General features: G+C 48.0%; 1 protein-coding gene across 1 annotated transcript; it reads left to right on the forward strand.

Moving 5' to 3' along the window:
- Nucleotides 1-1,956: 1,956 nt before the first annotated feature.
- Nucleotides 1,957-6,046, forward strand: NEUROG2 (neurogenin 2). The gene has a single exon (XM_075929156.2). It carries the CDS (start codon nucleotides 2,864-2,866, stop codon nucleotides 3,572-3,574), a length of 711 nt encoding a protein of 236 aa, XP_075785271.1. The 5' UTR covers nucleotides 1,957-2,863; the 3' UTR covers nucleotides 3,575-6,046.
- The last annotated feature ends 13,857 nt before the right edge of the window (nucleotides 6,047-19,903 follow it).

Consider the following 19,903-nt stretch of genomic DNA (forward strand, 5'->3'; position numbering starts at 1 on the left):
CCCTATGTTGAATTAAGATACACCATTTCAGCTACCTTAATTGAGTAGCTGAAGTCAAAGTAGGTTAATTCCACTTTTGGTGCTGTCTACACTGCAGGAAGTTGAAGGAAGAACACTCTTCCTTTGACTTCCCTTGGGTGTGTCTACATGGTACCTTAAACTCAAAATAAGATATGCAATTTGCGCAACGCATATCACCTATCTTATTTCGATTGAATTTCAAAATAGGCTATTTCAAAATTTGGCACACAGCACCAAATTTCAAAATAACATGCTATTTTGAAGCATCCCTTGAGGGTTACCAAGATGCCAAAATAGCACTCCTGTTATTTTGAAAAATATTTTGAAATAATGGGTGGCTTGTGTAGATGTGGGGGTAGCTATGACCTGCAGTGTAGAGTATCCTTATTCTTTGTGAAATGAGGGTTACAGGAGTCAGAGTAAGAAGTCCTCCAGTTCTTCATTATTTTGACATAATGGCTTGCTGTGTAGATGCAGACTAAGTTATTATGGAATAATGTTAGTTATTCCGAAATAACATGGATGTGTAGACATAGTCTGAATTCTTAGCTACAGTCTATCCAATCCCCCTACCCTACGTCCAACAACCACACGCTTCCTGTTCCCAGTGTCTTTTGGCTACAGGATTAGAATGCCCTCAGCGCCTCAGAGAAAAGAGAAGAGAGGGGATTTGTTCAGCCAGTGGGAAACTATTGGAAGAAAGCAAGCTAGGAGCCCTGGATAACTGAGGGAACTCTGGACAGCTCCTTTCCCCAGGGCGGATCTCTATCTCAAAGGAGACACAGTGACAAAGACCACAAGCACACAAGATGAGGAGAGGGATCGTAACTCATTTACTTTAGAGCTGGTTGTTATGCCTTGGTCACACGAGTTCTCCCATCACGTACACAGCACGTACCAGAAAATGCTACTGCACATGGGCTTCCACGCAGCATACCTCTCTGTTCTGTAGCAGCCACTGGCCTGCTCCGCACCTGCTACCCCGCTATACACGCAACTCGCTCGCCAGAAAGGAGCAGATAATCCTGCTCCAGATTTGCAACCCCCTGTGCACGCAACCCCTAGTCAGCAAACAGTCTTCTTGGCACGCGGCGGCAGACACGCACACATAACCCTATTCCATCCCCTCCAGTGACCATGCAGAACTAAAAATCTCTTCCTTATCTTTACCCTCCTAGCCTGTACCCCCTCCCACTCTTGCCACACACACACACACACACACACACACACACACACACACACACACACACACACGATCATCCTGCTCCGCATCTTTTCCCCTACACACATCCGTCCAAGATATTTTCTGGCTGGACCTACGTGGACACACGTGCTTCCCAACATTGTCTTTCAGGTGTTCATGCGGGGTGTAAACTGTGCGACACCGAATTTCGTTCAGCATCAACCCCTGAGCGGCCCCAGGTCTCAGTGCAAACTGATCCATCAGCTTCGTCTTTTCTATAGGTGCGTGTGTGTCTCCGGCTCTGTACGTCTCTCGCTGTGCATCAGAGCCTGCGGGGAGCGGGGGCTGGAGGGGGGCTGAGTTGTGGATCCTATAGTCTCCCTCCCCTCCGCTGCCCTCCAGCCTAATGAGCTGCTGAAAAGGAGCAGGCTCCGGCGCGCGTGGCACGCGGGGCTCGCCGATTGGCCAGCTGCGCCTCGCGACCCCCATTCATTAATAAATTAGCGGCACGCTCCAACCGAGCGCGAGGCACCAATCACACCGCAGCGCAGCCGGGGCTGCACCACACACTTTATGGGGATCAGATAAAAAAAGAAAACAGGGGAGGAGGTTGGGGGAGGGAGGCAAGGGGTGCAGGGGGCTTTAAAAGAGAGGGAGAGAGAAAAGAATGAGATGAGTGATGATAAATGAAATGAAAAGAAAGAATAAACCCGGGGAGGGGGAGGGGAGCGTTCAAGGGGCCCTGGGGGTAGATCTGATTGTTTTCTGGGGGGTATATAAGGGGTTTTAAGGAGAGTCGTGTGCCAGACACACAGCCACTGAACCTCAAGCAGCTTCACTTTAACTGGAGTGCCGGGGCGCGTGCCAGCAGCTGGCCCCACCAGGACTCTCTCTGCGCACACCCCATCAACCAAACACAGGCAGAGGCAGCAGGCAAGCGGCCCTTCTTCAAACTCCTCTTTGGCAAAGACAGCCGGACCCCCCACCCCCCACTGCAGCAAGAGTGGGACCCTCTCCAGGAGAAAGGGGGGGCACACTGGCAAATCTGTCCCTGCAGCTTGCAGCGAGGGTCAGTGCAGGGAGAGCGCGCTCCGCAAAGAGGCAAAACATTGTGTCTTTAAAAGGGGCGCCAAGTAAGTCACGGAGGCTCCGCTTCGAACTTTACTGGAGTTTTTATTTTCTCCCACGCTCGGGCAAAAAAATAAAACGCTCCGTTGCGGAGTAAAATTTCTTGCTGCCTAAACCGGCCGCTTCTCCCTCCCTGCGTGTCGGAACGCCCCGCTGCAGCTATTCTAGGGGGAGAATGTCAGGCGAGAGCAGCCGTGTCGGGGCGAGGGTGGGGGGAGAAATACATCCCTGAGCCTCGATGGCCCCGCCGCAGCAGGGCTGGCAGGGCTTTTTCGGGATGAGACTTCCAGCTGGTGAGGATCAGACGGGCCGAGGCGGGAAGGGGGGCGTGTGCGCGCATCGCAGCCTGTGCCCATAGGCGCCTGACAGCTACACCGCAAGGGGTGGGCAAGCAGCCCCTGGGCGCGGCGCTGCCAGGCCGGGTGAGCGCCCGCAGGAGCAGTGCCCCGGCCCGGCGGCAAGAGGGAGTTGGCAGCACGGGTTAGCTGGGGTGACCTCGCCTGATGGGGCTTCTCCCGCTCTCGTTGCAGGATGTTCGTGAAGCCGGAGGGCCTGGAGCTGAAGGCGGAGGGGGACCTGCTGCTTCTGGGCCCGGCCTCGCCCTGCTCCTCCTCGCTCACGCCGCTCTCCTCCAGCTCCGAGGAAGAGGAGGACGAGGACCTGCGGGCCGCCTCGCCGGCCCGCCCGGCGCAGGAGCAGCAGGTGCGGCTGCCGCTGAGCCTGCGGCGGCACGAGTGCAAGCGGCGGCCCGGCCGGGCGCGGGCCGGCTCCCGGGGGACCAAGACCGCCGAGACGGTGCAGCGCATCAAGAAGAGCCGGCGGCTGAAGGCCAACAACCGGGAGCGGAACCGCATGCACAACCTGAACGCGGCGCTGGACGCGCTGCGCGAGGTGCTGCCCACCTTCCCCGAGGACGCCAAGCTCACCAAGATCGAGACGCTGCGCTTCGCGCACAACTACATCTGGGCGCTGACCGAGACCCTGCGCCTGGCCGACCACTGCGGCGCCGCCGGCCTGCCGGGGGCCCTCTTCCCCGAGGCCGTGCTGCTGAGCCCCGGCGGCGCCCCGGACAGCAGCCCCTCGCCCGCCTCCTCCTGGAGCTGCACCAACAGCCCCCTCTCCTCCTACAGCTGCACTTTATCGCCCGCCAGCCCGGCCAGCTCCGCCTCGGACATGGACTACTGGCAGCCCGACAAGCCCCGCTACGCGCCCCCGCACCCGCTGGCCAGGGAGTTCATCTAGCAGCCCCCGGCTAGCGCAGCCCGCGCCCCGCTGCCAGCTTGGCAACGCGAGTGGCGCTGGCGGGAGAGGCTCGGGGCCAGACTCACCCCTCCCCTCCCTTAGAGACATGGGGGGGGGGGGGGAAGAGCCTCCCGCCACCCATTGGCAGAGGCGCACCGTGAGGCCGACCCCTGGCTGAGTGGAGGGAAGCGCGTGCGAGCAAGGGAGCCGCCGTGCCCTGGGAATCTGCAAAGGAAGCGCCCCGCCGTGGTGCGCTCTCGTCACCTTTGATTCTCCACACACATGTTAATGGAGGATGGCAAAAGTACATTCGCAGCTGACTGATAGGGCCGGTAACAATATTAGCCCCAGATTTGCAAGGCCTGGCATCTGCTTTCTTCCCAGTGCTGCCTCAAGGCTGTGGGAATTTCACCTGTCAAACCAAACTTTTACCCCTCTCTGATGTGCACTTTGTTCCGTTCCCCAGCTTTGTCACAATGCGGTTTTGTCCCCGTCCTTCTCTTCCCTGCTCCCTCCTCCCCATTATGCCATCTGTCTCTTATGATTTATAAGGGGGAAAAAAAGTTGTTTTGTTCCAGGCCCAGGTTAGAAGTCATTGTATAATTTGTAGGCTTTGTAATGATTGAATGCAAGCGTGGAAATTTAGGCTGAACTCTCTCTATCAAAAGAAAAAAAATGTAGAGGGGGAAAAAAAATCAGGAGGGAGGATTGCCTCATGCATTATTTATCTCGACCTTTTAGGGGACGAGGCACTCCCCCATTCTTTCAAGAGATTAAAAATAAATCAACAGACTGAAAACCTAAACAGACACGGAGCATTACAGGGATCAGCCACACACGTGTTCACATCTATTTATTATAAAAGAAAGATTTCATGGGAGATATGTATTTTTTGTATATTTTACAGAGTTTATTCTAGTATGTATTTACAGCTGAAGAGCAAAGGGACTGCTCGTGACGATACAAATAAACTATATAATTTTCATAACTTTGTCTACCATTTTTGATTGGGTTGTTTACATATATATAATACAATAGGGGCGAAAGACATTTATTGTAACCAGGGAAGGTGGGGGGGGTTTTTGGGGGGAGGGGGAGAAGGTTCCTACCACATTCTAGATGGCCCCAATCCATTGAAGGAGCTCAGAGTAGATGTCCTTAATACAAATAGTAGGCGTATTTGATAAACATACGACAAAGCGATTGTGGTGCTTGGACACATATACAAAAACCGTCCAGAAGCGTGTGTATTTCCCTAAAAAGAAGGGCAAACTGTAGATGTGACCGAATAGACCATAGATAACAAAAATCCACTTTTAAATAAATAGCTTACGTTTTCGAACTAACAAGTGAAATGAAGTTGCTATACTCGAATAAGTATTTCTCCAAGTTTAAAACATTAATTTCAACTGAAGTCAACTTTCTTTAAAAAAAAAATCAAGTTAACCCACAATTGCCAAGAATTTTTAAAGGTACAGTTAGAAAGCGAGTCCTTTCCCATCAATAGCGTTAAGTCATCTCAGCTTTATTGTACGCGGAAGGGCCATATGAATAAATCTACTGTCATTTACTGGGTACAAATCCAGAGATGCTGTCAAATTTGGGCTGCTTGCTGAGTTGACTCCTGATGCCAGGCCAAGGAAAGCGAGAACCGAGCCCTTTTACTAAGCTCTGCACTTGATTTAAGTTCAGGGAAAACGCACTGAAGATTTTGCCTTGCTATCTGCTGTGTTTTGGTAGGTGTGGATTGGCACAGGAGAGCGAAACGCGACAAATTCTACTCTGTACAAAAATCCCGTGGTTGAAATAGTCGTTTAATCCGATCACTCCCTGAGTTTAAACGGACGGGACTATAAAAGCGTGTATTTTTGTCTGCAGATGATTCTTTCTTGATCTCCCCAGAGGTTTATGATTTTATGCTAGATCACAGTTTCCAACAGAAATATAATTTACCAAACGGCGCCTCGCAGACAACTACCACGAGGCCATATTTCATGTTACACACCGCTGTTCCTTACGCCAAGCATCTGCGCTAGCCAGCCGGTCCTCACACGTACAAAACTTCCTTGCGGACTGCCAGCATCCTCTCAGCCCAGGAAATACAGTAAACTTAGAATAAAATCCTGTTGGGGATGCGTGAGAGTGACCAGGTGCGCATAATGACATGGCTTCGGGACTATTCTTGCACTACATCTATAGGAGTTCTGTCGTTTGTTCGCTTTTTTAAAAGAAACATAGGGGGAGTGGGGTGTTTCAATTTCGACGTTTTAAAATGGCTGCTGGCCAAATTAGGAAGTTTTCTTCATCCCGAACAATGTATAAAAGTTTCGCAACGTGGTCTAACTACACCGTGCAGGCTCTGGCGGAGTTTTCTAGAGGATCTTTGATCCCCAGAGAAATATCGTCCCTAAAAACACAACTACAAGTGCTTGTGTTGTAGAGGACCTGCGCTTCTAAGAATGCCAGAGCTCTGTGTTTTCTGACAATCACTGTCCCCTCATTTAATCCCTTCCACTCATTAAATTCAGAGCCACCCAGGCCTAACAAGAAAATATGTAAAAATATTTCAATGTGGAATTTGATCCCCCCCCTTCAAAATTCAAATACACCAACATGGGAACAGAGACAGTCGTTAATGGTACGGAAGATGATTTCAGCCAGGAGGCGAGACTATTGCAGGGAGAGTGTGAAATTGAGTAGATCAGTTGCAAGTGCCCTTTAGTGTAGGCCTGGCCTTAGGCAGATACTAATCTGTGTGTATAGGAAAGGCCAGAAAATGCAGATTTCGCTACATGTTCAAATGCACCTCTCTATGTGATCAGTGTCATGGCATAGACATGTTGGTCTTTTTTCGCGTGTTGACTTCATTTCTAGCCACTGCTGACCTTCTTTATTCACAGGACTCTGTCTTAAAATAAGTTAGAAGGACGTTTTCCTTTATGGCGGAGCAACCATGAAGTCTATTTCCAGTCCCTCAGTGGGATCAGTTTCCCAAGCCAGGATTTTAGGCCGATCACCGCTCTCGCAGTGCCCGGGCTTGTGAGCGCTGGAAGGAGGCGGTGATGCAGAGGGGACTAGAGTCGTTTGTGGATGGTCAAGAAGCGCCACATTAGGGGTCGACTTTCTAAAAGCAACAGATGTGGAGGGGGAGGAGAGAGATCTCCATCTAGCGCATCACAGGACGCTTTGGGCCCGATCCTGCCGTCCCCCGTCCCCCCCCACTCACGCAGCTCGGCGTTTTTCCTCCTCTGGCCGTAGCAGAATCCGGTCCCTCGTCCTTGTTGCCTAGAAGCCCGACAGGCACAGGGTGGGGAGGGCAGATCAGATGCCTCTTTTGGACAAGGGAGAGCGGGGTTACGCCTGGGGGCCACATGGCACCGGCAGCCTCCGGCCCGGGCGCTCTGCCTGGAGAGGGAGGAGTGGGCAGAGACAGGTCCCCGCGTCCCTTCTCTGCTGGGACTGGCATTGGAAAGGGGGCGGGTGGGGCAGCGCCTTGAGCCGGTGTCTCCGCACACTAGTCCTGCCGAGCGAGAGCAGAGCGCGGCGGAGACGGGACCAGCCACGGCCCGGACCTACCCAAGGGCTGTACGGGACTGGGAACGGGTCACCCTGGGCGCTCTCCGGCCTGAGCGCCAGCCGGTCTGCGAGAGGCGCAGGAGCCGATGGGTTACAGGTGCAGCCCTCCTGGGCACAGCCCCGCTTCGCTTCCAGACTTCAGCTAGGCGAGAGTGGATCGGATACAGGCTGGAAACAAACGCTCCCAGGCAAAAGCCCCCCTCCTATGTAAATATCCCGGGAGGGGCCCTGGATGGCGTTACCTCCAGATTTATCGCCCTGTCACTAATTAAAATCAATCGGCCCCATCAGCCTGGAGCACTGGGTGACTTCTGGGTACCAACACCTGGAACTCATTACAAAGGCGCCAATCCCCACCCAGGAACCGGCGCGGCTGCACTTAGTAATTCAATAAGAGGCGCAGCCCATGAATCTGCCCGGTGCCAGCAGATCCTGGGAGCGTGAAACCCGGCCCTTAACACACAGTCCCAAAAGGGAAGGGGAAGAAAAAAAACCGCGTGAAAAGAGAATTAGTGAAATTAGGTTAGCCCAATAAAACTTGCGGGGTTCCCTGCCCTCACCCCTCCCCTGCAGCCTTGGGCTAGAAGCGCTCACTGGCCAGATCTATTGTTTCCTGCCCTGGCAGGGGGCTATTGTGGGATAAATAATTCCCTTTAAAAAAAGTGGGTATTTGCATAATCACTGCTTTGATGTGGCCAGCGATCTCAGGGTGGGTCCCCCCAAATCTGGCTTTGGCCTGGAGGAGCACAACCAGAACCCCTCCTCCCCCAGCACTCGCTACCCAGCACTCGGAACAGCTTCACACTCTTCTTAACCCTCACTTTAGAATCCAGCTCTGGGAATGTCCCCAACTGGGAGACAGCACTTTTCCCATCTTTAAAAACCAGGCCCCATTGTCCCACCCCAACTCTCTGCTACATGAGCCCTGAAAATGTTCAGTAACAGGTGCATTCCTGTCCTACCCAGGCCCGAGTTGGATCCTGTTACTTTCTCCCTGTTAATTAAAGGCTGTGCATAAATGCCCCTCCAGCTCTCAGCAAGGCAGGCCATTTTTTCCTCCCTGTCTCCCCAGTTCACAGAGCCTTGCTCATGACTAACGGGAATAGTGAGAATAGGCGCACGGATTGGTCCACAGCGATGCTACTGAAATAGAAAAAATATCCTTCAGGGTACGTCTACACTGCAACACCATTTTGAAACTAGCAGTGCTATTCCGAAATAACTTAATCCCCTTCTACACAGAAGGCAGTTATTTCAAAATAGCGTCAAAATACTGTCAAGCTGGAGGACTTCTTACTCTGACTTCTGTAACCCTCCGGCTATGTCTAGACTGGCAAGTTTTAGGAAAAATTTGCCAGCTGTCTACACTGGCCATTTGAATTTCCGCAAGAACACTGACAGTCTCATGTAAGATAGTCAGTGTTCTTGCGGAAATACTGTGCTGCTCCCGTTCGGGCAAAAGCCCTCTTGCGCAAATCATTTGTGCAAGAGGGCCAGTGTAAACAGCACAGTACTGTTTTCTGCAAAAAAGCCCCGATCGCGAAAATGGCGATCGGGGCTTTTTTGCGGAAAACCGCATCTAGATTGGCCACGGATGCTTTTCCGCAAAAAGTGCTTTTGCGGAAAAGCATCCTGCCAATCTAGACGTGCTTTTCCAAAAATGCTTTTAACGGAAAAGTTTTCCGTTAAAAGCATTTTTGGAAAATCATGCCAGTGTAGACGTAGCCTCATTGTACGAGGAATAAGGATAGTTGGAGGAAGAGTGCTCTATTTTGAAATAAGCGCTGTGTAGATTCTCCCTATTTCAAAAGAAACTGTTTTGAAATAAGATACACAGTTGACATAACTTGAAATAAACTATGCAAACTGAGCTAAGCCCTGCAGTATAAGGGCACCCTAGAAAGTGTGGTTCCTTATAAAACAACAACCTGAGGCAGGTCTTTCAGGTGCCTTCAAAACGCTCCAGATTCACCCCCTGGCAATAGGCACATCAGATCAAAGGCAAAACATACACATGGATTTGAGCAGAACCCTCCATCAGCTCAGTGGGTTCCATCCTGATCCATGCAAGACCCTGGTGGGTTCAGCTGAGTTTTGGATTCAGCCACTAAAAAAGGAAAAGATGCACTGCATTGAACCTCACCTGGGAGTAGGGAGAGGGAAAGACAACGTAGCCCACACAAACAGTCTTTGAAGTTTAAAGAGCTCCAAAGGAAAGCTCCTTCTATGGTCCTTGGGAAAGAATTAGGCAAGAGATACCCAGATCCATTCAACTGAGCAATAATATGTTCTAGGGAAGTGAGCTGAACACTTGAAAAGTGTGCTTGAAAAGCAAAACATTTCTCCATAGCTACCAAGCCTCGGGAAGAAAGGGACCCTACTCCTGTATATTACAATTACTCAGAGGGGAGCCATGTTAGTCTGTTTCTGCAAAAACAATGAGGAGACCTATGGCACCTTAGAGTATGTCTACACTAGAGAGGAGATTAAAGCTGCTGCTGTCGATATTCCGGGGTTCGAGTAAGTGGGTCTAGCGAAGACACACTAATTTGAAGTGAGAGGGGCACTCCGGTCGATGCTGATAGTCCTACTTCCACGAGGAGTAAGGAAAGGGAAAGGGAAAGGGAAAGTTGTCTTTGATTTCCTGCAGTGTGGACAGTGTCAAAAGTTGAGTGAAGGTACTTTGACTTCAGCTACTCAATTAATGTACCCAATTTGTCCTTAGCCTGTAGTGTAGTCATACCCTTAAAGGCTAACAGATTTTTTGGTTTTAAGCATGCATCTGATAAAGTAGTTTTGACCCACAAAAACTTATGCCCACATGAATCTGTTTGTGACACCTTTAAAGATTAAGGATATGTCTAGACTAGCAAGATTTTGCACAAAATCTTGCTGCCTGTCTACACTGGCTGCGAGTATTTGCACAAGAACACTGTACAAAATCACTGGTTCTTGCGCAAATACTCCGACACTCCCACTCAGGGATAAGTCCTCTTGCACAAGTATTCTTGTGCAAGAGGGCCATTGTAGACAGTCAAGTTAATTTCTTGTGCAAGAAAGCCCGATGGCTAAAATGGCCATCAGAGCTTTCTTGTGCAAGAGAGCGTCTACACTGGCACTGATGCTTTTGCGCAAAAGCAAATCTTTTGCACAAAGGCACATGCCAGTATAGACGCTCTCTTGCACAAATACTTTTAACGGAAGAGTTTTTCCCGTTAAAAGTATTTGTGCAAAGTCATGCCAGTCTAGACACAGCCTAACAGATTTACATGGGCGGAAGCTTTCGTGGGTCAAAGCCACAGTGTGAGATGCATGCTTATGCCCAAATAAATCTGATAGCCTTTAAAGGTGCCACAGACTCCTCGTTACAATTCCCATCAATGGATGAAGGGGGCGGAGGATGGGTGCAATAGGTTACTGAGACTTGCTCCTTTCACTTGCATTCCCCACTCATCCAGCCATTCAGCGTGTGAAAGTAAATGCCTGGTTTTATCCTTGGTGGGTGGTAAACACAACGGGAATCACTCTGCCCAAATGAAGAGCCGTAGGCAGGGAGGAGGGCTGCTACTCTGTGCTGGCAGCCTCGGTCGCTGGCAAATACAGCACGGCCAAAAGACCCTTTCCCACCCAGCTGGGCATATGTTTGTGTGTCTGTAGCTATAGCTAAAAAAAGCCTCTACCTAGGCTGAGAGCAAGGGACTTCATGGTACCAGGTGCCTATGTTCTGAAAACCACCATTTAAAAATAATCCTGACTCCACCCCTTTTGATGGTTATTGGAGCATCTGCAGGCAAGCACAATGCCCCATCAGTGAAACACCACAGGTCTGAAAGGCACACACCGGAGTGGATTAGGGATTGCTACAATTGGTGGCACCAGGCTGGGGCAGATTTCAAACACGCTCGACCTTCTCCTAAGATCTTAGGTGATTTTTTGTATTTGTTTTTGCTCCATCGCTTCTTGAAATATTACACAGGCTGCCATTGTAGATAAGGCAAAAAAGCCACCAGCTAAATCTCATCTAGCGTAGCTCTTTCCTGCAAATACACCAAAGCAACGTAGAAGACTATTCGGCTGTATACTGAGAGCCCACCTTCCGAGTCCTACTTGCTGCAGCTGGAGCGTGGAGTGCTGAGGGTGGGAAAATCAGGCCATTAGCCTATCACCAATAAAGTCAATATGCTGCTGGGAACAGGCTGTAAAAAGAAAGCCTGCCCCTTCAAAATAAGTGGGGGGAAATAGGGGCTGGTTTCCATAGCAGCACCTTGCCATAAAAAACTCAAACCCTTCTGACGAAGAGGTCATCTTCCCTTTAAAACGGGTTTATGATCCCTTGGTGTATTGTATTGTGGCATAAAAGCTTCTTTGCACCGGCAGGGCTCAGCGGGCAGCATTAGGACTCTCAAGGGGGTTTATTGCCCTGCTTGGCATCAGCATAACGACCAGAAGCCAAAGCAGTGCCAGTGGGACAAAAGCATCCCCCCTGAGGGCGTGCGTTGGCTTTCTCTTGCACAAGGCATAAATCCCACCCCATCTTGTCATAACTTGACAAGTGTGTTCCTGACACAGCCCTAGTCTGGCTGGGTCATTTAAATAAAAATCAACCTCTGTACCCCCTTCCTCTTAGAAGGAAAGGCAGAAAGTGGGACTTTAGTGCATGAATAGCCAAGGTTGTTATATCGATCCATCATTTCCAACCTCCCCCATCGAGGAACTATCACACTGCAAAATTAAGTGTAGGATGCAAGACAGCAAAATCTAAGGACTGTACATTTAATCATCTTATGATTTCTGTGTAAATTTGAGTGTGCATAGTTCTCTGCTAAGAACCTGGACCAGACAGACAAGGCCGCCTCCCAGTAACGGAAGGCTGTGTGAGTTTGCCATCAATCCGTACAGTTATTTTATAGTTTCAGAGGGGTAGCCGAGTTAATCTCACAGGAAAAACTTTTAAAAAACCCCCAAACAATCTGGTAGCATTTTTTAGACTAACAAAACATGTAGATGGGATCATGAGCCTTCGTGGGCAGAGCACAGGAATTTGTCTTGCAGTCTTGAGTATTTTTGATTCTTTGTGGACCCGATCCTGCCATTTGAGTTTTTGATACACAAAAGGGTGTCATGTTTTGCCTTTGCCATTTTAAAATTAGTGGCTCTCAAGCTTCATTGCACTCTGATCCCTCTTTGAAAACAAAAATGACGACATGACCCAGAGAGATGGGACCAGAGCCTCAGCCCACTTGAGCACTGCTACCCTTGGCAGGAGGGGCAGGGAGGGGGGAAGGGGGGAGACAAAGCTCAGGGCAAGTAATGCCAAAGCCCAGGGGCCTATAACCTGAGCTCCACCGCCCAGGGCATCCTTAGTTCAGCTTCCACCACAGTAGGTGGGACTCAGGTTTTGGCCTCAGCCAGTCTAACACCAGCCTTGGTGATCCCATTAAAACACAGTTGTGACCCACACAGGCCTGCTGCTGAGGGGATGGGGGACGGGAAGCACATCTGCCCTGGGCCCTGGTGATTCTACAGAGCCTGGGGCTCCCAGTCACCGGCACTGCAGCAGTGGCAGGACCCAGAACCCTTTAAAATGCTTCTGGAGTTGCACATGGCTTGCTCTGGGCAGCTCTGTGGGCTGGGTGGAGGTTGGCATGGCATGCTCTGAGCAGCTGTCAGGGCTGGGGGAGTGGGGCAGGGTTGGCATGGCACCCTCTGGCAGCACGGAGGATTGGCTTCTCCTAGTCCCACCTCTTGTGCCTGAGGTCCCCCGCTCTGGGAGAACAGATGTCCCCACTCTTGCTTAAGGGCCTGGTATGGCTGTCTATTCCCTTGGGCCCACATTGGAGTTCAAACCCACAGTTTAGGAGAAGTCTTGGTTCACATCATGCCAAAGAAACAAGTAATTTAATTGTACTTTCGAATAATTCAGTTCGGCTGTATATGGTTATTATGGTATAGCAATTTTTGCAGCATGCAACAGGCCACTGCAAGATTTTTAGTACTTGATAAAGCATCAGCTTCAAAGTTTTACATTGAAAAGATCAACCATTTTGTGTTTTAAGAGTTAAAACTCTTTACCCCAGAAAAGATATGTACAACTTAAATGTAGCACCTCTATAAAAAAAAGCCAAAACATAAACAGACAAACCTCCCAACTTTAGCCACAGATTTTTGTGAGGTTAACAGTGAGATTATACAAATTACATTAAAAGCTGTTAAATGATCCCATAAACCCAGGAGAAACAGAACTGACATTGAAAGCCCATATCAATCCTTGGCATAGAGTGGTCCTGTCTGGAATGCCCCCCTCTGACAAATCACAGCATGACATGCACACCTGCCTCGGTTTCTCCTTTTCCAGTGCAAAGTAACATTCTCTCTTAGCAAGAAATTCAAACCCATGTATTTATATTAACTGCCACAGAGCACAGATACTTTGTAGTATGACATTTCTCAAAAGTAAAACAAAATTACATTGCAACAGCAGCATTTCTTCAATCCCATTTGAATGTTAACAATTCCCCTTAGAACCACAATAACTTGCTTAATAAATCTCTGGTGGATGACGGTGGGCTTTCTCCCAGAGAATTTCAAGACCCAGTTATCTTCCAGAAATCTACTCTAGTAGTCCCAGGTCAGATCTGGCTGCAAGAGAAGTCCCTGAAGTATTTCAGTGAGCCAGGACTTCCTGCCTGCAAGTCCTAGCCCTCCAGGACCAACCTACTGTTCTGGCTGCAGAGTCCCCTAATCAGATGGGTTCCTCCCCCTTCTTCTCCTCAAGGTCTCCCCACAACCTCTCCTAGGTCAGCAACAGCCTTTTGCTCTTTGCAATGGCTCACCACTGTACCAAATTTCCTATGCTACTTGTTTCTTGGTGTCTCCTCTCCTCCTAAAGCCGCTTTTCCTGTCTCTCACAGTCAATGTTCTTAGACAGCTCTGACTCACCAATTCTCTCTTGACTTCTCTCAGGAGCTTTCCAGGCAGCTTTCATCAGACTTCCTTCAGGGACCTTTATCATTTAGGCCCCAGGTGCCCTTTTTAAAACCTAATTGGGGAAGACCAGGGAAGGGCATGAGTAACTGATCAGTCACAGGTGCATGGATCATTTCTTTCTTAAAATGCCAATGTCACCTTGAGACAACCCTAAATTAGGCCCAGGTCTTTCAATGGCAAAAGCCCATGTGGAAATTTGCACATGTGAAGAATCCCAACTCCCTTGGGAGTAGCCAGTGGTAGAAGTTCTGTATGTGCTTACTAGAAATTATTCACGAATAAATAATTCATGAATAAATAATACATCCACTACAATTCTGTATACTATCTTTCCTACAAATTCTGTCCCAAAATAATTACACACACATCCAGTTAAATAGTAAGCTCATGAGCCCACAAAGACTTGCACACATTTTTAAGTCAATGGGATTTTTTCATAGCATGTAGTTAAGCATGTGAGTAAATCTGTGCTGGTTTGGGTCTGAAAATAACAGTGGGAAAGCAAAATCAAGCCACTGGCCTAGGAGTCTGGAGGCTTGAGTTCTGTTCCCAGTTCTGCTGCTGTCCTGCTGAGTGACCCTAGGCAACTTGCTTCATCTTGTTTTCCTTCTCACCTTTTTGTCTTTTTAATCTATTTAGAATGGAAGGTCTCTGGGGCAGGGACTTTCCTCACTCTGTGTTTGTCCAGGGCCTTGCACAATAGGTTCTAGGCACCATTGTAATGCAAACAATACATACAACTAATAATAGTCAAAGGAGAAAATACTCTTTTTTATAGGATATTTAGAATGTGATGGAGAGTCAATGTGGCAGAGAAGACAAAAAAGCTTGTTGTAGACGTCTTATCATACTCATAATAAATAACTAAACAATACAATAATAACTAAATAAAATAATAAAACATGCTATTATCTCACCCAACACAGACGTGAGTGGGAGGAAAGAAAATACTGCAGTTCTGCTGCTTTATCTTTGCCCATTTTGCCTCGGTGTGAACATGTCCTGAGCAAGCCAGTTATGAAGAAGTGGTGGGAGGCACGGGAAAAAAACTGAGAAATCAAACGACTGGTGAGTCATTTTTCCTTGTTTTATATTCCTGCTCTTCACCATGCTATGGGAAAAAATTCATTGCATTGTGCTGTAGTAACATGCAGTGGAACAAATGTGGCAGGGTTTGTCTTAAACAGAAGACGGTAGGATGTTTCTGCCAAAGTAATGGAAAAGGTCTGTTTCTGCATCTGTTAAGACTCCACTGAATGAAGAGATCCAGCTTACAGGTTTTTCCACAAGCTTACATATCATTTTTACTATGGGACAATCACATTTGGGGGCCGCATATAAAAACTGCTCAATACCCCACGGCTCCTAGTAACATCTGCACTTCGGAAAACTTATTTCTTTCTGTGCCTATAAATGAGAGTTGGGCTCACTTGGAAATTTGGCTCCAAATGGTGACTCTGAAGCTTTGGCAATGTCATTCCATAGTCTCCTTATCAGATACTTACTCGCAGAGCTAGCTAGACATTTCTAACATTTTGTCATACCAAAATTTGCTAATGTTTTTGTGAAAAATATTTTCCATCTTACAAAAAACATGATTGGCCACCTTTTGGGTTTCAGCCTCTTTGCCCCAGTCCAGGAAGAAAGAGAAGCTTGAAGTGCTCGCTAACCCTTTTTAGGGTCCTCATACACAGAACATGCTCTAGAGGAATGAATGCTTATGGTGCAGCAAAAGTAACATGTCAAAACTCACCTGACATAGCTGACAGCACTATTCATGCTGGAACCGGCGGCAGAGAAGAATACAAGACCCGAGAGAGGGACCCAAAAGGATGCCTTAGCCAGTCCTTAATAGCCAACTTTATGTGCTCATGGGAAATCACTCCTGATAGGTTTTGAATACAGTGGGGTTCCTGAGCATTGCACGGCTGTGTACGGCAGCTGTGGGATTACCCAGCTGGGACTTGAGTGCCCCAGGGTATCCAGAGTTGAGCAGCAGCTGATGTTGCTGTGAATGGCTGCAGGTTTGCCCTCAGAAGAATGTGGCTTCTTCCTCATGAAAGCTGCTGCAGAAGGGAAGCAAGGTGGTTATGTCAGGTTAACGCTGCTGTTGAAAGTGAGATCCCTGCTGGGGTAGCCTGGCCAGAAGCAAAAGCCTGGTGAGGAGGAGGAGGGAGGACCAGCAAAAGAAATCTCCGCATTCAAGGGGAAAGGAGAACCAATGAATGCAGGGAGGAGCAGGCAGAACACGGGCACAGGCATTCGGAGAGGGGCAGCAGGCAGAGTTCCTGGACAGGCTATCTGGACCATGTGGAAGTAAAGGCAGTGTGAAGCTGCAACGGGGAGCTGTGCATCCCATAAGTCAGGGAGGAGAGTTTAGAAAGTTCAGGGGCCTGGGATGCAGAGAGACAGCAGGAGGGAAGGACTCGTGCTTACCAGGAGTTTGGAAGCTGAGGTGTGCCTGGCTCTGGCTGTGGTATTTTTTTCTCCTCTGCAGAGCTTTCCCTTCCCTTTCTGGTTCCTTTGGTCTTTTTTTCCTCCTTCATCTTTTGCCTTTCCATGGAAGGAGAAGGAGGTGGCAGGGAAGTGGTGCTTCATGCTTCTGAAAGGTGCTGACAATGTTGACACCTCCTGCCTTTAATTGCTGGTGCCCTGGAGGATAACTGCCGGCTACTGCTACCAACTACTTAAGTAATTCCTGGAGCAGAGATGGAAGCTGCTGATGGGAAAGGGATAATGTTGATGGGGATAAGGTATAAGAGGATCAGGTGTTTTGCCTCTTGCTTTTTGGTTGGCAGAGCTGAGTAGCCTGATGTCATGATTTTTCCTTTGGAATATGTTATCTAACACAGATAGAAGAAAAATTAAAAAAACAAATAGTCTGGTAGCACTTTATAGACTAACAAAACATGTAGATGGGATCATGAGCTTTTGTGGGTACAGCCCACTTCTCCAGATGATCAGAGTGTTGGATATCCAGAACCAAGAAGGGTCATTCTACCAGAGGCTGTAGCACCGACAGTGGGGAGGATGGAAAGGACTAAGAAGGTGTCACGGCAAAACAAATGGAAGCATCTGGGAGACAGGCTACAGGGGGAGGTCATGGAAGGCTTGAGGAGGGCACTTTTGAACTATAACCAGAAAGGAATGAGGAGCCCATGAGGATGAAGTTGATGTGGTGATGTTTGTGTAGAAGAAAGCAAGCAGCAGCTTCCTGTGCATACAAGTGTCCAGAGGTCTTAATTTTAGGAACTCATATAGAGGAGCAATGCATTGTCAAGGGAAAAGAAGACGAAGGTATGAATGAGCAGAGCTGGAGCTGAAGCAGTGGGTTGTAATGTTTTTGCAGAGGTAAGGGGATGGAGATTTCCTAGCAGGGAGGAATGACTAGAGGTGTCAAAAGACAGGTATAGCTCTGTATCATCAGCATTATAATGGTGGTTAGTTAAAGGTCAAGGAAACACAACCAAGGAGAAGACAGAGAGAGAGAGGGATGACTGTTGATGACTCTTAATGGAGTGATGAGGTTGTCTTGGCTCAGATATTTAAAAAAAGATATTTTAAAAAAGTAGGTATTGAATCATGTGAGCAGAGCATGTGTTCACATGGCTAAAACCACCATTACAACCAGCAGTCTTCTTGGAAGTCTCTGTGAAGAGCCCTGAGGCTGAACAGGCAGGCAGACTGCTCTCTTTCTTAGCCCTGTAAGAAGTCTTTCCTGGTCAAGTCTTGAGGCACATTTGTGGGGAAGGGGATGGAGGCTTTTGTAATGTCTGATTCTGTAGTACACTAATATACGTACTAGTGTATAACATGATTCTAGGGTGCATTAACAGGTGTGTTGTGAGCAAGACATGAGAAGTCATTCTTCCGCTCTATTCTGTGCTGATTAGCCTCAGTTGGAGTATTGTGTCCAATTCTGGGCACCACATTTCAAGGAAGGCGTGGAGAAATTGGAGAAGGTCCAGAGAAGAGCAGCAAGAATGATTAAAGGACTAGAGAACATAATGTATGAAGGAAGACTGAAAGAACTGGGCTTGTTTAGTTTGGAAAAGAGAAGATTGACAGGGGACATGGTAGCAGTTTTCAGGTATCACAAGGAGGAGGGAAAAAACTTGTTCTTTCTTGTCTCTGAGGACAGAACAAGAAGCAATGGGCTTAAACTGCAGCAAGGGAGGTCTAGGTTGGACATTAGGAAACAGTTCCTAACTGTCAGGGTGGTTAAACACTGGAATAAACATTGTGGAATCTCCATCTCTGGAGATATTTAAGAGTAGGTTAGATAAATGTCTATCAGGGATGGCCTAGACAGTACTGGGTCCTGCCATGAAGGCAGGGGACTGGACTCGATGACCTCTGGAGGTCCCTTCCAGTCCTAGTATTCTATGATTCTATGATATTTTGAATTCACAACCAGACATCCAGCTGTGACAAAAAACTACTAAAGCTACAGGAAAAGCAGCTCATCACAATCGGGTTTAGAACTGGGGTGGAACCAAAACTTCTGAGACCAGCATTCCCCAAACTTTGTGGGTGTTCAGAGCTAGATCCATATGCTGCAGCTCAGCATTCTGTGCTTTTCTGTGCATCTTGCATTCTGTGCTTTTCAAAATTGACAAATGAGAGGTTTGCCGCATGGAAAGACAACGTGGATCTTAAATTATCAAACCATGGGCTTTATTCATGGTATGTTATTTGTTTGTGTTTTTGAAAGGCCACTTTGCAAGGACACAGCACTTGCTGCGCACACATAGGTGCACTGCTCTCTTTGTGCAGAATAAGTGCCAAATCTATTTTATAAACACTTTACATCCAAGCTCTCCAAAGTCGATTTCTGTGTCTTTATAAAACGTTGGATGGCTGCTTTAGAGCCATACACTAGGCCAGAGTATTCACTGGTGATGTCAACAGGCCTTCTGTTTCACCCAGCTGAAGTAATCAGATAAACTCAGCGTGAAGGAATAAAACTGAGCCAGAAGCAAGGCTAACGGTTAAATGAAGGCTAAGCCTGTGTTTTTCAAGCCAGCATAGAAAGCTTATTGGGAAGAGTTTGACTCTGTGGCAAAGTGCTCAAGGCAGCTGCAGTCACCAGCACATTCAGTCTGCTGAACAGTAGACAGTAACTGCTTTCCCTAATCTTATTTTTGTACATAGAGACAACAATCATACTCAGAAATAGAGGCACTCTCTTTCAGGCTGGCTGTATGTGCAGATTCCGGTATAAGGGTCACACTTGCAAACATGTGCGCATGTGCCCAGGCAAAAGGAAAATGTATTATTTATAATCTCCTCAAGCAGTGATTCTTATGCACAATAGATAGTCTATAGAGCCCTTTGAAGTGCTTGGCAAAAGGAAACATTTTGAGAACTAGGGCCTTGACTGTTAGGAAAAAGGATGGGTCAGTGATGGTATTGATAAATGCAAAAGTGGGTGACACAGTGTCCACAGAAACAAATCCTATACGGAGTGGGTCCTAGTAAAATGTAGCTCTCACTGTAAGCTGACTTGGTCCATGTCATCATCATTAATGTGTACTATTTAAAAGGATCGAAAAAAAATCCCCTATAAAATCAGAGTTTTATCCACATATGTATCATAAACTCTGGCCCAGTATTTAGCTACCAAGCCCCTCAGATCTTCAAAGATATCTAGGCATCTAACTCTATGATAAGACAGATTCCTGCTGGTTTTAAAGTCTATTAAACTGAGAACATAAAAGGTTGCATCACTTCAGTGGGGGTTGCACGAGTCTAAATGGGGGCAGA

This window comes from Pelodiscus sinensis, chromosome 4, assembly GCF_052426305.1.
Source record: "Pelodiscus sinensis isolate ZL-2025 chromosome 4, ASM5242630v1, whole genome shotgun sequence".
In the NCBI taxonomy this organism is placed as follows: domain Eukaryota; kingdom Metazoa; phylum Chordata; order Testudines; family Trionychidae; genus Pelodiscus; species Pelodiscus sinensis.